We start from the raw sequence: 21,052 nt of genomic DNA, 5'->3' as shown, positions 1-21,052 counted from the left end.
GGGAGGTGGTACAGAGATGTAACCTCCACAGAGAAGCACAAGCTTCGCTGCTACCCACATCGCATGTTGGCAGCCACTGCGGATGGCTCACCCCGTTTGGTAACTTTCATTCCTTTTGCCCAGCCCAGTCCCCTTTGCCCGTTCCCCTCTCTGCCGGTCAGCCCACCTGCCCCTTTCTTGTCCCTGACTTTGCCCCTACCTCCACCTGTTTCACCCTCCTCTGGCCATGTACTGCCCCCTGCTCTGTCCTGTCCGTTCCTCCCTCCTCTCGCTTTCATCCCGCTCGGTGAGCGGACTCTGGCGGCTGAGAAGGGCAGCGCGGGGGCAGCGCTTTCAGCGGGCGGCGCCGGGCATGCGCACAACAGCCCGATCTGAGGGGAAGCTGTTTCTGGCGCTAACCGTTCCGGGCGGTGTCTCGCTGCAGCCATGTCTGGCGCGAGGAGACCAGCGCCGCTCATTCGGCGGCGCCCTCTGTGAGGAGGCGGAGGAGAGGCAGCGGCGGGCATCCATGTCGGCGGCCAGGGATTAGCGAGGGAGACACCGAGCCCGGGAGGGGGAGGGTAACTGGCCCCCTCTCCTCTAGGGCTCCGGCGGGGGAGACGCGGAGCCGGCCGGCGGTGGGGACATGGCTGACCGGAATGCCCCCAACTGCCACCTGCGGCTAGAGTGGGTCTATGGCTACCGGGGTCACCAGTGCCGCAACAACCTCTACTACACGGCGGCTAAGGAGATCGTCTACTTCGTGGCGGGGGTCGGCGTGGTCTACAGCCCCCGGGAGCACCGGCAGAAATTCTACCTGGGGCACCAGGACGACATCATCAGGTACGGAGACCCTCACGCCCTTCCCTGTGCCCTCGCCCCGGGGCCCGGCCGGGGCCCGGGATGTCCCAGCGACTGGAGACACCCTTCTATCCATCAACCCCCACTCTCCCCTATTGCCTCCACCTTCAGCCGCGGGAGCACCTGGCGAAGCCCTGCCTGGGGCACCAGGACATCCCCGGGTATCCGAGACCCCGATCCTCAAAACATCGGTAGAAATGGTACTTGGGATACCGGACTGTGTCACGTCCAGTGCCAGGGTCACCAGACCTCCCACCCCTTTCTCCTGGCGTCCAGTGCCAGGGTCACCAGACCTCCCACCCCTTTCTCCTGGCGTCCAGTGATCACAAGCAGAATATTGGAAATAATCTGAATATGCCAATGACAGTGAGGCTTTAATCTCTTCCCCGCCCTCTCCCCTTACAATTTAGTTTGTCTTGTATAGCAGCAAGAATAGAAATCCCGATAGAAATGGCTTTTGGATCGCGCGGTTCACTGCCGGCTTTCCTCAGGTGCTTGGTGCTGAAATTTGTATGCATGGCTGTATGTCAATATTTTGCCAGTATAAAATGATGTGTCTCGACCGTTGCTTGGTTCCCATCTGTGTGTACAAGTCAAAAGGCTGGGAAGTGGGAAGTAGTAATCTGATGTGCATTTCAAAGTCATTAAACTCAGGAGGAGGTTAATCTGCAGCAGGTAGACCTTTGGCCCACATCTAAATACAGCGATTAGAGCATGGAAATAAAAGACCCATCTGCAGCTTCTGCAACGTTTAAGATGATTTTATAATAGCAAACATTCTTGCAGATTTGAAATTTATTCTACAGATCTGTCTAATTGTAGTAGGCTGAGTCTTATCAGGTGTTGAAGTTAATAAAAAAGATTAAACACCAGTGATGCATAAGTAGAGTAGATGTCATGGAGGCGGAGTTATTTCCTAAATACACCAAACCAATCTTAGTAGGCTTTTGGATAGCCAGATAGTATTGGAAGGCGAGTGACAGTATTTTGAAGTGTATAAAGGGAAGATGTGAACCTGAGTCAGTAATCCTTTCTCTTCCAGTAGGCCTCATTGTGTGTGGATTTTAAATATTGTTGTCCTTTGATTGCTGTTTTTATTTAGAGAACAGTTTTTCAGTAGCCAGTAAATCTTGTAAAAACACATTGTATACTGTGAATTGCTTGTGATGCTGGAAAGCACTTGGCATATCTTTTATATTAGCTGTACAAATGTATTAACTAGCTTTGCACATAGAGAGTAAAATGGATGCTGACTCTTTCATTCAGGGTTTAATACATTCTAGAAATCTGGACCAAAATGGCCACAAATATTTCAGTTTTTATTTCAATCTTAAAATTCTGTTTAGGGTCTTTTCAAACTTTTGAAGATTTTAAAGTACAGGTATGAGCCTCTCTTACAGACCATTCTGTCCCTAAATTAATTCCTACTTGGTGCTCAAAATGAGAAGAAAAAATTAGGTAGCTCATGGAATGCTGTAGTGTACTATGCAACCAAGCTGGGTCAGATATGTGAATTAGCTATTTGTTTTATGGTCATTTCATTCTTTTTTGACAATTTCCTCTTAATCTGAAACAAAAAAGCACCTCAAGAATTGTCATTAACTCCTCAGGCAAGGGGACATTGTGGAAAATCTTCAGCATAGCTCCCATAAGCCTTGGCTTCCTTTGAGCACAGCTCATACGAATGACGGGCCCAATCCTGCAAAGGTTTACTACATAGTGCTTACTGACATGAATAGTTCTCATTGATGTAGTACTTGCTAACATGAAGTTTCCCTGTTGATTTCAATGGGGCTACTTACAGCATTACACCTGGTAGAAGTGTTGACAGGATTGGACCATGAGAAAGAAATTGTTTATGGCTTCCAACTGTGAAATTTCTTTGGTCTCTATGAATGTTTGTATGGAGTGCTAATTTGGAATAAAAGGCTAATAACTACTTATCATTCAAAAGGCTAATAACTACTTATCATTCATACTTATTATACCAAAGAACAGAATATCTGCAAGGGGGAAATCTTTAGTTACTTTCCTGATTGTTAGTAGATATGTTTTGGCTTCTGTGGTATCATTATCAAACATGCAGGAAGTTCTTGCTTACAAGGTAATGCTGTTACGGTGATCCGATTCTTTATCTGCTTGCTGAGGAAACCCTTGTGCAGCGGGTAGTGTTTTCAATTGTGTACAGTTTTGTATGCCTATCAAACGTTAGAAAGACTATATAGAACTGTTAGAACACTTGAAGACGTAGTGAACATTCATCTCAACAGTAGAATGACTGTTTCCAATGACATCACATTTTTTTTATGATTAATGGGGTTGCTTTCTCCTTTAAAAAACAAAAAAAACCAACCCAACCTTGGTAGCTTTTCAAACTCAACTTTAGTGACTGAGGACATTAGTTCTTAAAGATATCTGACTTTTAGCATCTCATCATCCTGAAATATTAAATTAAATGTTTTCTCAAAGAAATTAGCTATGAGAAAAATGTGAGAATGTCATTGAAGGTGGGATTATATAACAGAATAATCATTATAGCTGCTTTATTTTCTCTCCATAAAGTAGCAAGTTTTCAGTATACTGAAAATTTGCTCATACAGTTTGATTTGATAAAACGTGTTGAATACCTCGATGTTGTGACTTACAATCTCTGCAGGAAGAAAACTGCAGGATTGCCATTTCTGTATGCACACATGAGTTCTCAGTTGTAAAGTCAGGACTGAGGTTTTAAACTTTGTAATGTATTAAAAAATCAAACTTGAGTGCATATGCATCTACGTCTGCTAAATTTAAATTGCATTATAAACTTTTGATAACTAGGTCCCATAATACAAAGTGGGTAGATAATTGGTACTCTTCTGCATAGCTGTGGCATGTTTTGAATGACATTAAGCAGCACTCAGGAAGACAGGAATTGCCATACCAGATCACACCAGTCATCCCTCTAGACCAGTCCAGTATCCTGTTTCTGATAATGGTGGGTGCTAGATTCTTGAGAAGGGTGCAAGAACTTCTTTAGTAGTCAATTACGGAATACTGTAACTTGTCCATAGTAGACAGGGAGTTTCCTCCTAATACCATCAGTTAGTGGTTACCTTCTGGTATCAAGATTTAATTCTCTTATTTAAAATAAAACACACACATGGTTTAATCATACCTAATTTAGCTAGATGTTCTCATTATCCATATAAAATGTCTAATCTTATTTTTAATCATGGTAAACCCTTGGCCTCCGTTTTACCTGTGGGAATGAGTCCCACAGGTTAATTATGCATTGAGAGAGAAAAAAAGTTTTCTTTTTATCTGTTCCTTGCCTTTCAATTTAATTGAATGTCCTTTTGTTTTTTGTTATATGAGAGAGTAATTAGGATCACTCAAATTACTTTCTCTGATATCATTAATTATTTTGTATACCTCCATCATGTCCGTCCCCTTTATTTGTCTCCTCTCTAAAATGAACAGTCTCAGTCTCCTCAATTTCTCTTCATAAAAGGGCTGTCCATGCCTCTAATCATTTTTGTTCCTCGTGTTAGGACTCCATTTATTTTTGGTATATATCTTCTGAGAGTCAATAACCAGAAGTGAACACAGTATTCCAGGTAAGGATATATAATTGATGCATATTAGAATGTAATACTGAAAATATTATATCATATTCTTTATTAGAGTAGTTCAGCAGTGCCACTATACTTAAAGTTGTGCCACAACTTCTGTTTAAAGGTCAGCCTTGCTAAATCCTCTAAAATTGACATGTTTAGTTGGATTCCTTTGAAGTTTGGTGTGGCTCAGAAAGGTGCAGTGACCTGACTTTGAGGTCATTTGAGCCATGGTCTCTTGAGATATAATAAGGCCCCTCACAAAAATAGTCATTTTTCAAAAAGTTTCTAGGTGGGTTTTCTTTGCACAGAGATAAAGATCAAACTATTGATGTATTGCAGGCCAAAATGGTCTCAATCTTTTGAATTTTACCCAAAGTAGTATATGGCTCCCACTAAGTCTTTGGAGGACACAAATTGAGAATGGTATTTAAGAAAATGTACATTTTTTACAGTGCATGTGTCAATACAGGAAAAACAGAGGCTTTCCTTTCCCACCATTTTATATATTTTAAAACTTGACTCTTGTAAGTGCTCTAAACTCCAAATGGTTATTTGGATTGCTTTGAAATTTGGTGTTCCTTGCATGCAGTAGTGTTAGTGATCCAAATTTGGGGTCATTTAACGGACGGGTTTCTGAGTTACAGGGCCCACCAAAACACTTCAGTTCTGCTGCCTGGTACTGTTAACTCAGAGGTGATAATTATTGGATGAATCACTGACCTTGTTGAAATTGATGGGTTCAATTATAATAACTAAGGATACATTAATCACAAGCCCCCACCTAAAACAAAAGGAGTTTGGGACTGAATGGCTGGAGGTTGCTGCAATTTGTGAATCATGGGTGGCAATTTTACTTTGTGGGGAATGTAATCAAAGTCTTTGGAGGATAAAATTAGATATGTAAATACTTCCTGGGAGGGGAAGGAATATTAGGGGGCAGAGGTGTGGGGCAGTGAAGGGAGAGATCTTTGGGGCTGCAGTGAGGGGAGGGGAAAAATTAGGACTGGTGGTAGGGGAGGGGAGAGAGATTGGAGGCTCATGTAAGGGTGGTGTGGGGATTAGGGGGGATGTGTGGGTGAGTGGCAGAGGGACTGAGGGAGAATGGGGCGGGCACACTTGTCAGCTCCACATTCTCCCCTCCTGTGTGTCTAAATTTTGGGGGGGGGGTTCTTGCCTCTCTGGGACCCCTCCCATGAGCTGGGATATAGGGATTCTTGTCCCACTGAAGGTGTCTGAATTCCTCTCCTGCTCCCCTTGTATGGGCCAGGATTTGGGGGCCATGTGCCCATCTACAAGGGTTGGAACACCTCCCTACCCCATTCATGTGAACTGGGTTCTGGCCGTGCCCTTTTGGGAGGGTTTGAAGCCTCTTCCTTGCCCCACATGTGATCCAGGATCTGGGGAAGTCCTGTCCCTTTGGGTGGGGAGCTGAGGATGGACGTACTTAATGCATATCACAGGCTCTAAAGCACTCATGAGGGGAATGAGAACACCCTCTGAGATGCAATTATTTCAGGTTGTATTTGTCTTTATGGGGTGTTCTCACTCAGCTGAGAACATCACATTGAGACGAATAGGCTGCTTCAGACCTTTCAGAGTCTCCTATGCTGAAGACAGATGTGTAGAGCAGCCCTTTCCCTCCATCCATCCTCGTTGTTTATAACAAGATGCTTCTAGGTGCTCTAAAATCCACATATTTGTATAGATTTTTTTTGAAAATTTCTATGCCTTGTGGAAATACAGAGTAGGATTAGTGATCCAAATTTGGGGTCATTTGAGCAGGGATTCTGGAGATATAAGTCCTCTCCCAAAATAGTACCTAACTGACCAATTTTTTCCCCCCTTTTGTTCTTTAATAGTGTTAGATAGGATTCTGTGCGTGAACAGCTTGTAAAAGGAGGTGAAGAGTTTGTACATTTCAGAAATTGTGGGATTGGCAGAGTAAAGCAGTGTGTGTTAACAGGGAATATTGGGGCACTGCTGAATGAGGGCAGACTTAAGGTTGCATGGAAAAGCTTAACTATGCATATCAAAATGGGAAATGACTGCCTAGGAAGGAGTACTGTGGGAAGGGATCTGGGGGTCATAGTGGTTCACAAGCTAAATATGAGTCAACAGTGTAACGCTGTTGCAAAAAAAGCGAACATCATTCTGGGATGTATTATCAGGAGTATTATAAGCAAGATACGAGAAGTAATTCTTCTGCTCTACTCCAGACTGATTAGGCCTCCACTGGAGTATTGTGTCCAGTTCTGGGTGCCACATTTCAGGAAAGATACGGACAAATTGGAGAAAATCCAGAGAAGAGCAACAAAAATGATTAAAGGTCTAGAAAACATGACATATGAGGGAAGACTGAAAAAATTAGGTTTGTTTAGTATGGAGAAGAGAAGACTGAGAGGGGACGTGATAAGTTTTCAAGTACATAAAAGCTTGTTACAAGGAGGAGGGAGAAAAATTGTTGTTCTTAACCTCTGAGGATAGGACAAGAAGCAATGGGCTTAAATTGCAGCAAGGGTGGTTTAGGTTGGACATCAGGAAAAACTTTCCTAACTGTCAGAGTGGTTAAGCACTGGAATAAATTGCCGAGGGAGGTGGTGGAATCTCCATCATTGGGGATTTTTAAAAACAGGTTGGACAAACACCGGTCAGGGGTGGTCTAGATAATACTTAGTCCTGCCTTGAGTGCAGGGTTCTGGACTAGATGACCTCTCAAGGCCCCTTCCAGTTCTATGATTCTATGATATCCTTGTTTTCAGAAGTTTTGAGTTTTGCTCAACTCAGCGTTCTTCAGGGGGACAACATACCACCAATCAACCTTAACTCTGAGTTAATGCCATTAAATAGATTCTAATGTTTTGCTCTTCTTTGAGGGCCCTCTGTGTGTTCCCACTTGTGGATATGGCACCCCTGCACTGAGACATCAAACTGCTTTGCAAAGTTGTGTCTGTTGGGGCTGTACAAGAGTTCTTGCTTGGAAGTGATGTCATTGCCTTACTCAATATGAGGAAGTGTACCCCCTTAGCTGCCTCAGTTCCTTCACCATTGCCACAGAGAGTGAATGGAATTCACCTTTGTGTCCTCATTCTAGGATCTTCTGTTAGTATTTTTTGTAAATAGTTAGTTTAGAGTAGTATAGAACACATAGTGTAGTTCAGTGGCTCTCGAACTTTTTTTACTGGTGACCCCTTTAACATAGCAAGTTTCTGAGTGCAACCCCCCCTTATAAATTAAAAATATTTTTTTATATATTTAACACCATTATAAATGCTAGAGGCAAAGCAGAGTTTGGGGTGGAGGTTGCCAACTCGCGACCCCCTCATGTAATAACCTCATGACCCCCTGAGGGGTCCCAACCCCCAGTTTGAGAACCCCTGGTGTAGTTAGACCTTCCCTTGTCGCAGGAGTCTTCATTTGACGCAGTATGAGGACCATACTGGGCCCTCATCCCAGTAATGGCTTCAAGAGATGCCCTTCCCGCCCATCAATCATACTGGAAATCAATGCCCATATCCAGGACCTTCTATGTTTGGGTGAAACCCACTTGGTAATCTGGTGTGCGGTTTGCTGAGCCTTCACTTCCCATGCTAGAAGGGAGAGACATTTGAGACTCCAGGCTCTTCTGGCTTCTTAATGTCAACAGATTGATAGTCGAGGCTCATCAAGTGTATTGAGACCAGCCTCCATGCTGAGATCCTCTTGACAGAAGCCCAAGACGCATTTTGCCACTCTAATCTCAGCATTGTCTTCTATCATAGGTTTGAGATCAAAATCTCCTTGGAATTATGTTGGGAACAAATCCTTAATGCAGGATTATGCATGCTGGTTAAATCAAAAGCAGCTCTGAAGACCAAATGGATGTTGTCTAGTAAGGCCTCAATAGACTTGGTAAAAGTGCAGAAAGTGTCCACCTTGGCATCGACTCTTTTTTAGGCACGGTTGTCCCTGAAACAGACTGTGGACCCATCCTTAGGCATCAGTGGCTGTGTCTTGACACCAAAAGTCCATTCAGATGTGCATCTGGGCAAAAGGAAAAAGAGGAAACATATCTCCCCATAAGAGGGACACAAGTATAAGAAAAAAAGAGGAAGTTGCCTCTCCCTTCTCCTTTGTACTCTCTGCCCCAGGAGTGCATTGAAGGCTCTTAAATGGAACCATTGTCACCTCTTCTCCCCAGAGCCATATGTTTTGGCACCGATAAACTCACTAGTTTGAACTCAGTGGCATCTTTGATGTCTCTTTGTCTGAGTTGAGGTCCACTGTCAAGACTGCTAGCAACCCCTCCACATGCTGTTTTGATGCTTGACTCAGTGTGTGTATTGGCTTTCCTGATTCTGATCTGGAGCAGTCTTGTAGTATCTTTGGCCCCTTTGGAGATGAACCTTTAGCATTCCCCTATTCAACCTCTGGCTCTGACCTTATTCCCTTACTTCAGATCCAGACATCATGGAAGGATATGATGCAGCATCATCTTTAGCTTCTCATGTGGTTTACATACAGGACTTGGTGAGAGCCCTGTTGCAGGCATCATTCTTCCCCGGCTGACAAACACAGACCGTTTCAGAATCTATTAGGGAGAATGGCAGATATTCTTGAGGTGCAAAGTAGGGCAGTCAAGCAATTAAAAAAAATTAAACTCTTCAGCTCCCTCCCCACCCAGATGTATGCTGTTAATGTGTTAAAAATTAATGCTTTCAGTTAATTGCAGGCTTTAAAGAGCTTTAAAGTAGGAATTTAGGGGGGATGGTTGGGTAATCTCCATGCCTGATTCTAATATTGACCCGGAGGAAAATCAAGAAAGAGAGAGAATACAGCAGTGGAGAAAGGAACAACAATGGGTAGGAGAATGAACATTAAGAGGAAAGATAGTGCCAATACCAATTAAGCTGACAGTCAGATAGGTAATACTGGCCGTAGAATAACTGTACCTCATTGGTTGAGGAATCTGGGTGAAGCCAAGCAGAAACAACTAAGATGTTTGCATACCCATGCAAGGAGCCTGGGTAACAAAACGGAGGAACTAGAACCACTGGTACAGGAAGTTAAATAATAATAGTGTAATAGTAGTAATGACTGGAGTACAGGTATTGAACATAAGAACGGCCCTACTGGATCAGACCAAAGTTCCATCTAGCCCAGTATCCTGCAGGGTGGATTTGCTTTAAATCACTAGTCAGGAAGACTCGATTTTAATCATGGATTTCTATATAAAAATGCATTCTTGTTGGTTGTTATAACCTTAATACATATTCTTCACAACTGAGAGATAGATGTAGATTTCATTTTTAGAAGTACACACCATACATTTTTAAAGTGATTTATTTTGAAAACTTTTCAGATTAATTTTACAGCTATATCAGAAAATGAATGATTGGTTATTTCATTTACCAAAGGTAATTGAAGCAGATATTTATGAAGTCATTGGGAGGTGAACTATCTCCAATTCAACAGGTTAATCATTAATATTTGGAGGATTTTCTTGCCATGCTGTATTAGGAGGAGAACATCACCAGACAGACATTTTTAAATTGTTTTATTTAACTAAAACAACAACGTTATGTATTCTGGATTTTTTTCTTCAACAGCAAATCTATAATACTTTAACAAAACAAGCATATGCATTTTTGAATTTAGTTAAACATTCACATTTTTTAAAATCAGGTTTGCTTTTGTTTAAAATTGTTTGTAACTAAAATAGTTAAATGAAATATTTTTTTAAAAAAAACAAAAATTAAATCAACTGTGTCAGCCAGGTCAACATGAGGAACTTAAAATATTGGCTTCTGTAGCTAACTCATTTGTCTTCACCTTCATTTTCCTATTTGTTCATAATTTGGAAAAGAAAAACAACCTTTCCTGCTTTTTCAGGTCCCAAACGATTTCTCAATTTGGATTGAATTAGTCCAAAGGAAGAAAATATTCTTTCTACACCGGCAGAAGAAGCTACTGCTGTTAAAAGTGAGATTATCACTTCAACAGTCTCTGAATCCAAGTGCTTAAGTGACTTCCACCAGTTCATTGGTGTGACTTTCTTTAAAACATCATCAGCAAACATATATTTCTTGAATGGTCCATCGTTAGCTCTGAAGTTTATTATAGTTGGCATTATGGAGGGATGATTGCTGGATGTCCATGTCATAGCCAACTCCTCTTCTTCAGCAGTTAAGGTTTGACCCTGGTACCGAGTATTGAGAATATTTTCAAGAAAATGAGCTGGAGATAGTGCTTGTCCCATTTGTTTTTTTAATGCTTGTAATTTAACTGTCATTGCATAGATCTCACTCAGTTCCTTCCAAATTTCACCAGCGTTAGCAATAAAACAGCTATTTCCCTGCATTTTGTTCAAGGCTACAGAAATAGGCTTCAGGGTACTTGGCCTGTGTTCAACATTTCTCTTAAGCCCAATGTTGAGAACTTTGACTGTGACGGTTCCATCTATTTTTTCACGATTTTGTTCACAAACTGTCATCAGATTAGGCCAGTTCTTGATATAGTGCTTAAAACAGTCCACTATAGAGTTCCATCACATGTCTTGTGGGAGAGTTAGCTTGGTTCCTCCCACTTTTTTCAGAGCAGCTGCTGCAAAGTGGTTGTTACAGAAGTATTTTGCAATTTCAACAAAATTAGCCTTTATTTCTGGAACACTGAAGTCTTTGGCTAGGAGCCTAGGAGGTGCATCAAATGAGTACTGCAACCGTATGTTATTAGCTTGGGACTCTCTTCTAAATTTCTTCTCATCTTGGATACATTTGCAGCATTGTCTGTGACCAAGCTGCATACTAGACATCTGATTTTTTTTTCAGTTTGTTATAGCTTTTACTGCTACTTCTTGCAAGTATTCTGCTGTGTGTGCATTTCCTGATGTATCAGTTGTTTCTGTAAGGAAGACACTCCCTTCTTCTTTTGTCACACAAGTACATACAACAGGATCGTTGTGGACATTGCTCCACCCATCAAGACTCAGGTTAACAATTTCACGCTCTAGACCTTTTGCACATTGCTCAATTTCTCTTTCATACACCCAGCAATTTGCCTGGGACATCTGCTATGTTGGGTGGACTGTATCCTGGTCTTAATGACTGAACCATGTTAATGAAGTGTGGGTTCTCAATCAGACGGAAAGGAAAGTTTGTTGCATAAACAAACCGGGAAATTTTTTCATCAATTACCTTTTATTGTAATCTGCTAGTTCTTATCACAAACTTATCTATGGTTGTTTCTGGATGATGGATTTTTTTTCTTTTTGCTACTGGTGATATACTGTGGCTATGTGACATACATGATGTGACTGAAACACTATCATTGGCAGATAAGTCTGAAACTACAGAAAATGATGGTGATCTTGAAGGTGGATACTCTTCAGAATCCTGTATGGTGAGGATGGATTCTCCTAAACAAAATAAGTCAAGGCAGTTATTTAATTATTATTACCATACTGCTCATTTAGTATTACTCATTACATTCACTGACACTCGGTACTACTTTAAAGGTGAAATTGTAAAAGGAAGATCTGCCTATTTCAGGTATTTATTTTTTATCACAGTGATAGTACCATACAGTAACAACTATGTTTTTTGCTCAAACATGAGAATTCAAGAATAGTCCAGAAGGAAGACAGGCAATCCTTAAGAAAGAAGTATAAAATAAAAATGTTTACCAACCTGAAGATCCTGCATGTTCAGACACGTTCCTTTCATCATCTTCACCGCAGCTTTCTCCTGAGAAGGAACACTCTTCATGATAAGAACATAAGAACGGCCATACTGGGTCAGACCAAAGGTCCATCTAGCCCAGTATCCTGTCTTCCGACAGTGGCCAATGTCAGGTGCCCCGGGGAATGAGCAGAACAGGTAATCAAGTGATCCATCCCGTCGCCCATTCCAAGCTTCTGGCAAACAGGGGTTAAGGACACCATCTCTGCTCATCCTGGCTAAAAGCCATTGATGGACCTATACTCCATGAATTTATCTACTTCTTTTTTTAACCCTGTTATAGTCTTGGCCTTCACAACATCCTCTGGCAAAGAGTTCCACAGGTTGACTGTGCATCTTGCCTTTAGTTACCACCACTACATATCCATTAGACATAGCAACAGGTCTCGGATTCCTTTAGTGCCACAAAATAATAGATGGCAAAGAGTCCTGTGGCACCTTATAGACTAACAGACTTATTGGAGCATAAGCTTTTGTGGGTGAATACCCACTTCGTCGGATGCATCACCCACGAAAGCTTATGCTCCAATACCTCTGTTAGTCTATAAGGTGCCACAGTTCTCTTTGCCGCTTTTACAGATCCAGACTAACACAGCTACCCCTCTGATACGTAAAATAATAGATGTACTTTTTATTTGGTCATCTCATTACTGCTGGGGCCATATCCTGCTCACATTAGTCATGCAGTTAAGTCCCATTGACTTCAGTGGACTTGAGGGAGTAAGGTGAGCAGGACTTTATCCTCACCACTTCAGGTCTCTCTCCCAATACTAGGAAAACACCCCTCCCAGTAAATACAGTGAAAGATAATAGGTATTGTACAGTTCAAGTATTGCTGTCCTCTGCCACCCTAGAGTGATGCCATTAATCTTAATCTTTAACTCAGAATAATAAAAGTCTCACGCTGCACACCACCAAATACTCTCTTGGTGCCAATAAGAGTTACATAGTAATAAGGTTCTGATTTAAACTGACCAAATTAAGGCTAACAAATCCTCCTCCCTTTGGGCCTACATTTTATAACATCTTATCCCTCATGCTCTTAGAGCACACATGGTAAGGAGTTCTACATGCTGATGGGCATAACTCCAATTGCCAGCTTTCATTAGGAAACAGCTCTGTAACCCAACAATATAAGTTATGATGTTATTTCATTTGCGCAACCAGGCCTTGCATTTCTTTGTTGTACTGTTTGCTTTTTGCATGCATGTAGAGGAACTTCATTAAAATATTCCCAAACTGGGTCTCTTACGGCTTGCTGCCTTTATAGGTTTTCCCTTCTTGTGAGAGCATGGTATAGTAGATCTGAAATCAATGAAGGCTACACTGAGAGAGATCTCAAGACTTCTGGAATAATCTGCTCAAACAGTTTCATTTTGTTTCTACTGCCTGTCCCTCTCTTCTCACATTTATCTCCAGACTTCTTCTCCTTGTCCAGATCTATTGCGCCCCCAACAATCTTTTTGTTCATTGAACTTTTTGAAACTTTGCACTTTTAGAGAGAGGTAAGGGATTGACTCTATGTACACAAATTTGCAGAGGGACAATAGGGCTGAGGTCTGTCATTTCTCACCTCTATATATTTATTTATTTATTTTAAAGCATTTTTGCTGTTAACAAGCATGTGAGCTCTGGAGACACAAATCCACAGTTTGAGAACTGCAAAACTAAGCATCTTTGTTGGTATCTTCTAGACTGAGCACTGAGTCCGATTGGGTAGATAGAAAGATTAACCTAAATAATCTATACAGATGCCCCTGGAACCCCATAAGATTGGGTTCCCAATCCATGAACCATTGGAACTCATTTATAAAACTTTTCTTAAACATTACATGAATATATTGTCTCATACTATAGAATTAGAATTTATAATCCCTATTCCATGATGAGACATTATAGCTCAAAGATATATCTTAGCTAAAACTATCTTTAGATAGGTTTTTTTTCATCAAAAAGCATTTTATCAAAAAAATCTGATTTAAATTAAAAAATCCATTTATTTTATTTTATTTTTTTTAAATTATTGATTGTTATCCACCCTGGTAACTTGTCTTCCTACAGTGGCCAGGGCCAGATGCCCCAGAGGGAAAGAACAGAATAGGTAATCATCAAGTGATCCATCCCCTGTCACTCATTCCCAGCTTCTGGCAAACAGTGTGTGCTGAAGAGTGTGTGTGTGCTGTTCAGGAAAAAGAAATAAAGGTAAAGGTGGTGGAGTAGCATTGTATATTAATGATGAGTTAGACTGTAAAGAAATGAGAAGAGATGGAGTTTGTAAAACAAAGTCTGTTTGGGTCAAAATCACTTTTCAGAAGAAAGCTACCAGAGGCTCCCCTGGGACAGTGGCTTGAGGTATGCTACAGACCCCCAGGATCCGATGTGGGTATGGGTAGAGACCTCTTTAATGTTTCTAATGAAATAAATACTAGTGGGACATTTGTGTGATTATAGGAGACTTTAACTTCCCAGATGTAGATTGGAGGACAAGTGCTACTAATAATAGTAGGACACAGATTTTCCTAGATGTGATAGCTGACAGATTTCTTCACCAAATAGTCACCAAACCTACAGGAGATTATGCCATTTTAGATTTTGTATTGGTGAGTAATGAGGACCTCTTAGAAGTAGGGGACAACCTTGATTCTAGTGATCATGAGCAAATTCAGTTTTAATTAAATGGAAGGATAAGCAAAAATAGATCTGCAACTATGGCCCTTGATTTCAAAAGGGCTAACTTAAAAAAATTACGGGAATTAATTAAGAAAGTGGACTGGACTGAAGAACTCAAGGATCTGAATGTGAAGGAGGCTTGGATTTACTTTAAGTCAAAGTTGCAGAAACCATCTGAAGCCTGCATTCCAAGCAAGGGGGAAAAAATCGTAGGGAAGGGTTACAGACCAAGCTGTATGAGCAAGCATCTTAAACAAGTTAAGAGAAAGCAGAAAGCCTACAATGAATGGAAGATTGGATTTATCAGCGACGAAAGCTACCTCTTGGAGGTCAAAAAGTGTAGAGAAAACGTGAGAATTGCCAAAAGCCAAGCAGAGTTGGACCTCGCAAAGGAAATGAAAACCAATAGCAAAAGGTTCAATAGTCATATAAATTGGGGGAGGGGGGAAGGAGGGGAAGGAAAGAAGTGGGACCGCTAAGCATTGAGGATGGGGTGGAGATTAAAAATAATCTAGGCATGGCCCAACATCTAAATGAATATTTAGCCTCAGTTTTTAATAAAGGTAGTGAGGAACTAAGGGGTAGTGGCAGGATGGCTAATGGAAATGAGGATATGGAAATAGAAATTACCACATGCGAGGTGGAAGTCAAACTCAAACAGCTTAATGGGTATAAATCAGGGGCTCCGGGAAAATCTCCATCCAAGAATATTAGAGGAACTGGCACATGAAATTGCAGGCTCAATAGCAAAGATTTTTAATGAATCTGTAAACGCAGGGGGTCGTACCCTATCACTGGAGAATTGCTAATATAGTACCTATTTTTGAGAAAGGGGAAAAAAATGATCTGGGAAACTACAAGCCTGTTTGTTTGACCTCAGTTGCATGCAAAGTCTTGGAATAAATTTTGAAAGAGAAAGTAGTTAAGGAAATAGAGGTAAATGATAATTGGGATAAAATACAACATGGTTTTACAAAAGGTAGATCATATCAGACTAACCTGGTTTTTTAGACAAAGGTAATGCAGTAGATCTAATCTACCTGGATTTCAGTAAGGCATGTGGTAGAGTTCCACATAGGAAATTATTAGTTAAATTGGAGAAGATGGTGATTAATATGAGAATTGAAAGATGGATAAGGAACTGGTTAAAGGGGAGACTACAACAGGACATACTGAAAGGTGAACTGTCAGGTTGGAGGGAGATTACTAGTGGAAGTTCCTCAGGGATCGGTCTAGGGATCAATCTTATTTAACAAAAAGTGGGAGTACGTTAACAAAATATGTGGATGACATAAATTTGGGAGGTATTGCCAATATGGAGACGGACTGGAATATCATACATGAAGATCTGGCCAACCTTGAAAACTGGAGTAATAGAAATGGAATGAAATTTAATAGTGCAAAGTGCAAGGTCATGCACTTAGGGACTAACAACAAGATTTTTTGCTATGAGCTGGGGACTTATCAATTGGAAGCAACAGAGGAGGAGAAAGACCTGAGTATATTGGTTGATTACAGGATGACTATGAGTAGCTAATGTGATGCAGCCATGAACAAGGCTAATGCAATCCTAGGATGCATCAGGCAATGTATTTCCAGTAGAGATAGGGAAATGTTAGTACCATAAATACAAGGCACTGGTAAGACTTCATCTGGAATTCAGTGTGCAATTCTGATCTTTCATGTTTAAGAAAGATGAATTCAAACTGGAACAGGAGCAGAGAAGGGCTACTAGATGATCAGATGAATGGAAAAGCTACTTTATTAAGGGGGAGACTCAAAGAGCTTGGCTTGTTTAGCCTAACCAAATGAAGGCTGAGGGGAGATCTGATTGCTCTCTATAAATACATCAGAGGGATAAATACCGGGGAGGAAGAGGAGTTATTTGAGTTAAGTGCCAATGTTTACACAAGAACAAATGGATATAAACTGACCATCAACAAACTGATGCTCAAAATTAGGTCAAGGTTTCTAACCATCAGAGGAGTGAAGTTCTGGAACAGCCTTTCCAGAGGAGCAATGGGGACAAAAGTCCTAAATGGCCTCAAGAGTGAGCTTGATAAGTTTATGAAGGGGATGGTATGATGACACTGCCTACGATGGCATGTAGCCAGTCAGTGATTGTTAGTAGCAAATATACCCAGCGGCTGGTGATGGGACACTTGATGAGGAGGGCTCAGAGTTACTACAGAGAATTCTTTCTCAGGTGTCTGGCTGTTGGGTCTTTCTGAAATGCTTAGGGTGCAACTGACTGCCGTATTTGGGATTGGGAAGGAATTTTCCTCCAGGTCAGAATGGCATAGACCCTGAGTTTCTGGAGGTTTTTTTTTGCCTTCCTCTGCAGCATGGGACACAGGTCACTTATAGGTTTAAATTATGTAAATGATGGATTTTCTGTAACGTTAAGTCTTTAAATCATAATTTGAGGATTTCAGTAACTTAGCTAGAGGTTATGGGTCTATAACAGGAGTGGATAGGTGAGGTTCTGTGGTCTGCAATGTGCAGGAGAGCAAACTAGATGATCATGATGGTCCCTTCTTGCCTTTAATTCTATGAGGAGTAAGGCTGGAACAGGGCAAGAGTAAGTCTGGGAACAAGCAGGAGCTATTATAGCCAGGGGTAAATGTTTTGAGCAGCCAGCAGCCCTGCTGCTGATTTTAAGATCAGGTCTGCTAATCCCCACAACAAATCTGGCATCTTGACCTATCAGGAAGCTCAAATGGGGCCCAGATATACTTCAGATCTTTACTCTTGAGGCTATTGTTTGTTTGAGGGAATGCTCCTTATCAGAATCCATTGTTTTCCTTTCCTGTCTGGTTACTTTGAACAACTCCTTTTGATTTAACTATGCATTCAGGTAGAGTAATATTAAACAGATGCACTGAGGAACATGATATTTATAAAAATACAAATATTTCCCAGTTCTCCACAAGGACAATCAACTTTTACGTAGAAAAATCCAAGCCCTTTAGAAAATCTTTTAGGTTATTTGTAACGTATGGGGAGAGATGCCAGGAAAAACTCATTACTTAACAAGACTTTCACACAGGTTTATGAGAAAAATAGGATATTTACTCCTGCGGGAATTCTGTGCCACTGCGTATGTGCAGAATTCATGTCTCCCACAGAATTTTATTTTTTTCTGCAGAAAATACATTGGTGGTGCCAGAACAGCCAATAGCGTGAATGCAGCAGGCTCTTCTGGTGCCACAGCGGCCTCTGGTGGGCAAAAGATGGAACTGCAGCACTTCTGGGCAGAATGTATTTTCTGGTGGGGAAAAAAAATCTTTGTGCGTGCAGTGGCACAGAATTCCCCCAGGAGTTGAAGTTCATCACAGCACCCTGCCCGCAGAGCCAGATTAGGACAGAGTGGGGCACACGGGGTTGCTGGAGGGGGTGGTCACAGACTGGGGTTCAGAATGGCTAGTGGGGTGACAGCATTGAGTCAGGGACTGAATGGGAGTGAGGGTACATGGCCACCTGGGGAGGAGACTGCAGGGGACCCATCAGGATAGGGGGCACATGCGGGGGCAGAGGCAGAAGTGTCTGACTGAATGGGAGAGGCTTGGGATCAGCCAGGGTCTGCATGGGGGAGGCTCCCCAACTCCCCAGCAATTCTTCCCCTCCCCCCCGCAAAAAACTTGTTCCATACTTCTCCCACCCACACCCAACAATCCTCCAGGTTCACTCCAGGCTCCTTCCCTCTCCCTCAGTTCCTTCATTACCCCTGACACTCCCAAATCTTTGCACTACTTCTGTGAATTAATCAAAGTTCTATATTAATATGCCTAGTAAGGAATCTATTTGTCAAAAAAAATTACCAGAATCTTTTTTTGGTCTGTATTGTTACAGACATACTTGCTAACAGATATTTTGAAATAAATTACCAAAATTATTGAAACTGGCATGATTATATTGTGCTATTTTGACAAATAAAATATGCAGAATTTTAAAATATCGTGCACAGAATTTTTAATTTTTTTGGTGCAGAATTCCCCCAGGAGTAGATATTGTGAGATATTAGCAAGGAAACTAGTAAATCTTGGTTTAAAGACCTATTCCATGAAAGCCACTGCAGCATCAAAGGCATGTCTTAGGCACATTCTCCTGTGTTTGGGTGCACATTTTCACCCGGTATTACTCTTTGGACCTAGCATCATATTCTAATGCATAGTTTGGGAGAGCAGTGCCAGGGTCCATATTTATTTAAAAGTTCCTCACCAACCATCTACCTGGTGGAGCATTGCTTTCTAATTTCCCGCAAGTGGGAATGAATGCACAGAGGTCCTCAAAGAATAAAGAGAGATTACTTATCTGTAGGGATGGTTGAAATTTTTCTGTTGAAACTGTATTTCAACAGAAAATTGGGTTTTTGGTTAAATAAAACCATACACAGAGCTTGAAAACTTTTATCATAGGAAGTTCTAAATGAAGATGAGGGCTCCCCTCTGTCAAAGGACAGTACCCAGGCTAAGCAGTTCACCTCCCTACCACTTGGTGCTTGGATTCTTACCAGAGTGCTGTCTCTGGATTTTACTCAGGGTCTCCATGTTTTTGGGCTCTGTCCAGTAGGTATCTGAATTTCTAAGGCCCCACTCTGGCCTCTAGAAGGAGGAAGGAATGATCTCTCTCTCTTCCTGCTGTTCTCCGCTAATCTTTTCCTCACACAATCTTTTTAGGAGTCCTTTGTAGTGAATGCATTCAGTACCTGCCTGTGCTGCTTTCTAAAGTAAGGCCAGGAGCATGAAATTTAGGTTATTCTTGGCAGTTTTACTGCCCACAGGGTTCTGAATAGCAATTGTGAAATTCACCAAACTCTTGTTAATTTCAGGCCTTGTCTGTAGTTAGTGAAGGGCAAGCTGGGGTATGACTCTACAGCAGGGGTGGACAAAGTATGGCCCGCGGGCTGGATCCGGCCCACCAGCCGCTTTAATCCAGCCCTTGAGCTCCCACTGGGGAGTGGGGTCTGGGGCTTGCCCTGCTCCTGTGCTCCAGCAGGGTTGGGGGCTGCTCCACGATGCTCCCGGAAGCAGCAGCCTGGCCCCTCTCCGGCTCGTACGTGTAGGGGCAGCCAGGGGGCTCCATTCTGCATGCTGCCCTCACCCGAAGTGCCGCCCCCATGGCTCCCATTGGCCGGGGCAGTGCCTGTGGATGGGGCAGCGTGCAGAGCTGCCTGGATGTGCCTGTGCTTAGGAGCTGGAGAAGGGACATGCTGCTGCTTCCGGGAGCTGCCTGAGGTAAGTGCCGCCCAGAGCCTGCACCCCTGAGCCTCCCCCAAACTCCCTGCCCCAGCCCTGATCCCCCTCCTGCCATCCAAACCCCTTGATCCCAGTCTGGAGCACCCTCCTGCACCCCAAACCTCTCATCCCCAGCCCCACCCCAGAGCCCATACCCCCAACCAGAGCCTGCACCCCTTCCCACACCCCAACCCCTGCCCCAGCACTGATCCCCCTCCGAACCCCTTAGTCCCAGCCCGGAGCACCCCCCTACAGCCCAAACTCCTCATCCCCAGCCCCACTCCAGGGCCTGCACCCCTAGCCAGAGTCCTCACTTCCCCTCTGACCCAGCCCGGTGCCCCCTTCTGCACCGTGAACTCCTCATTTCTGGCCTCACCCCGGAGCCCGCACCCCCAACTAGAGCCCTCATGCCCTCCCATGCCCCAACCCCGATTTTGTGAGCATTCATGGCCCGCCATTCAATTTATATTCCCAGATGTGGCCCGAGGGCTCCAAAAAAAGTTTTGTGGCAAAAAAAGTTTGCCCATCCCTGCTCTACAGTGCAGCAGCCTGCCACACACTAAGTGTGTTGACCATGCTACTGTGCCCTACAAAATCTGTAGTTACATTTTGAAATACTGCTGTTTTGAAAAAGCTTTGATACTGCTGTTTTAAACAAACAGTAAATATAAAAATGCACTACAAGACTTTTAATAAAAAGAAAAGGAGTACTTGTGGCACCTTAGAGACTAACCAATTTATTTGAGCATGAGCTTTCGTGAGCTACAGCTCACTTCATCGGATGCATACTGTGGAAACTGCAGAAGACATTATATACACAGAAACCATGAAACAATACCTCCTCCCACCCCACTCTCCTGCTGGTAATAGCTTATCTAAAGTGATCATTAAGTCGGCCTCACCTTCGGCCCCCAACTGAGGCCCCTCCAACGCATTGTTAGGGATCTACAACCTATCCTAAAGGATGACCCAACACTCTCGCGGATCTTGGGAG

General features: G+C 42.5%; 1 protein-coding gene across 1 annotated transcript in view; it reads left to right on the top strand.

Moving 5' to 3' along the window:
* Window positions 1-430: 430 nt before the first annotated feature.
* EML5 (EMAP like 5) overlaps window positions 431-21,052 on the top strand; it is a 288,831-nt gene continuing 268,209 nt past the window's right edge. The window contains exon 1 of the mRNA XM_084632418.1: window positions 431-822. Coding sequence (XP_084488544.1) covers window positions 626-822 — 197 coding nt within the window. The 5' untranslated portion in view covers window positions 431-625. The remainder of the gene's footprint in view (window positions 823-21,052) is intronic.

Source organism: Lepidochelys olivacea (assembly GCF_965140295.1).
Source record: "Lepidochelys olivacea isolate rLepOli2 genome assembly, chromosome: 6".
Lineage (NCBI taxonomy): Eukaryota > Metazoa > Chordata > Testudines > Cheloniidae > Lepidochelys > Lepidochelys olivacea.
This window is presented reverse-complemented; position numbering and strand designations above follow the sequence as displayed.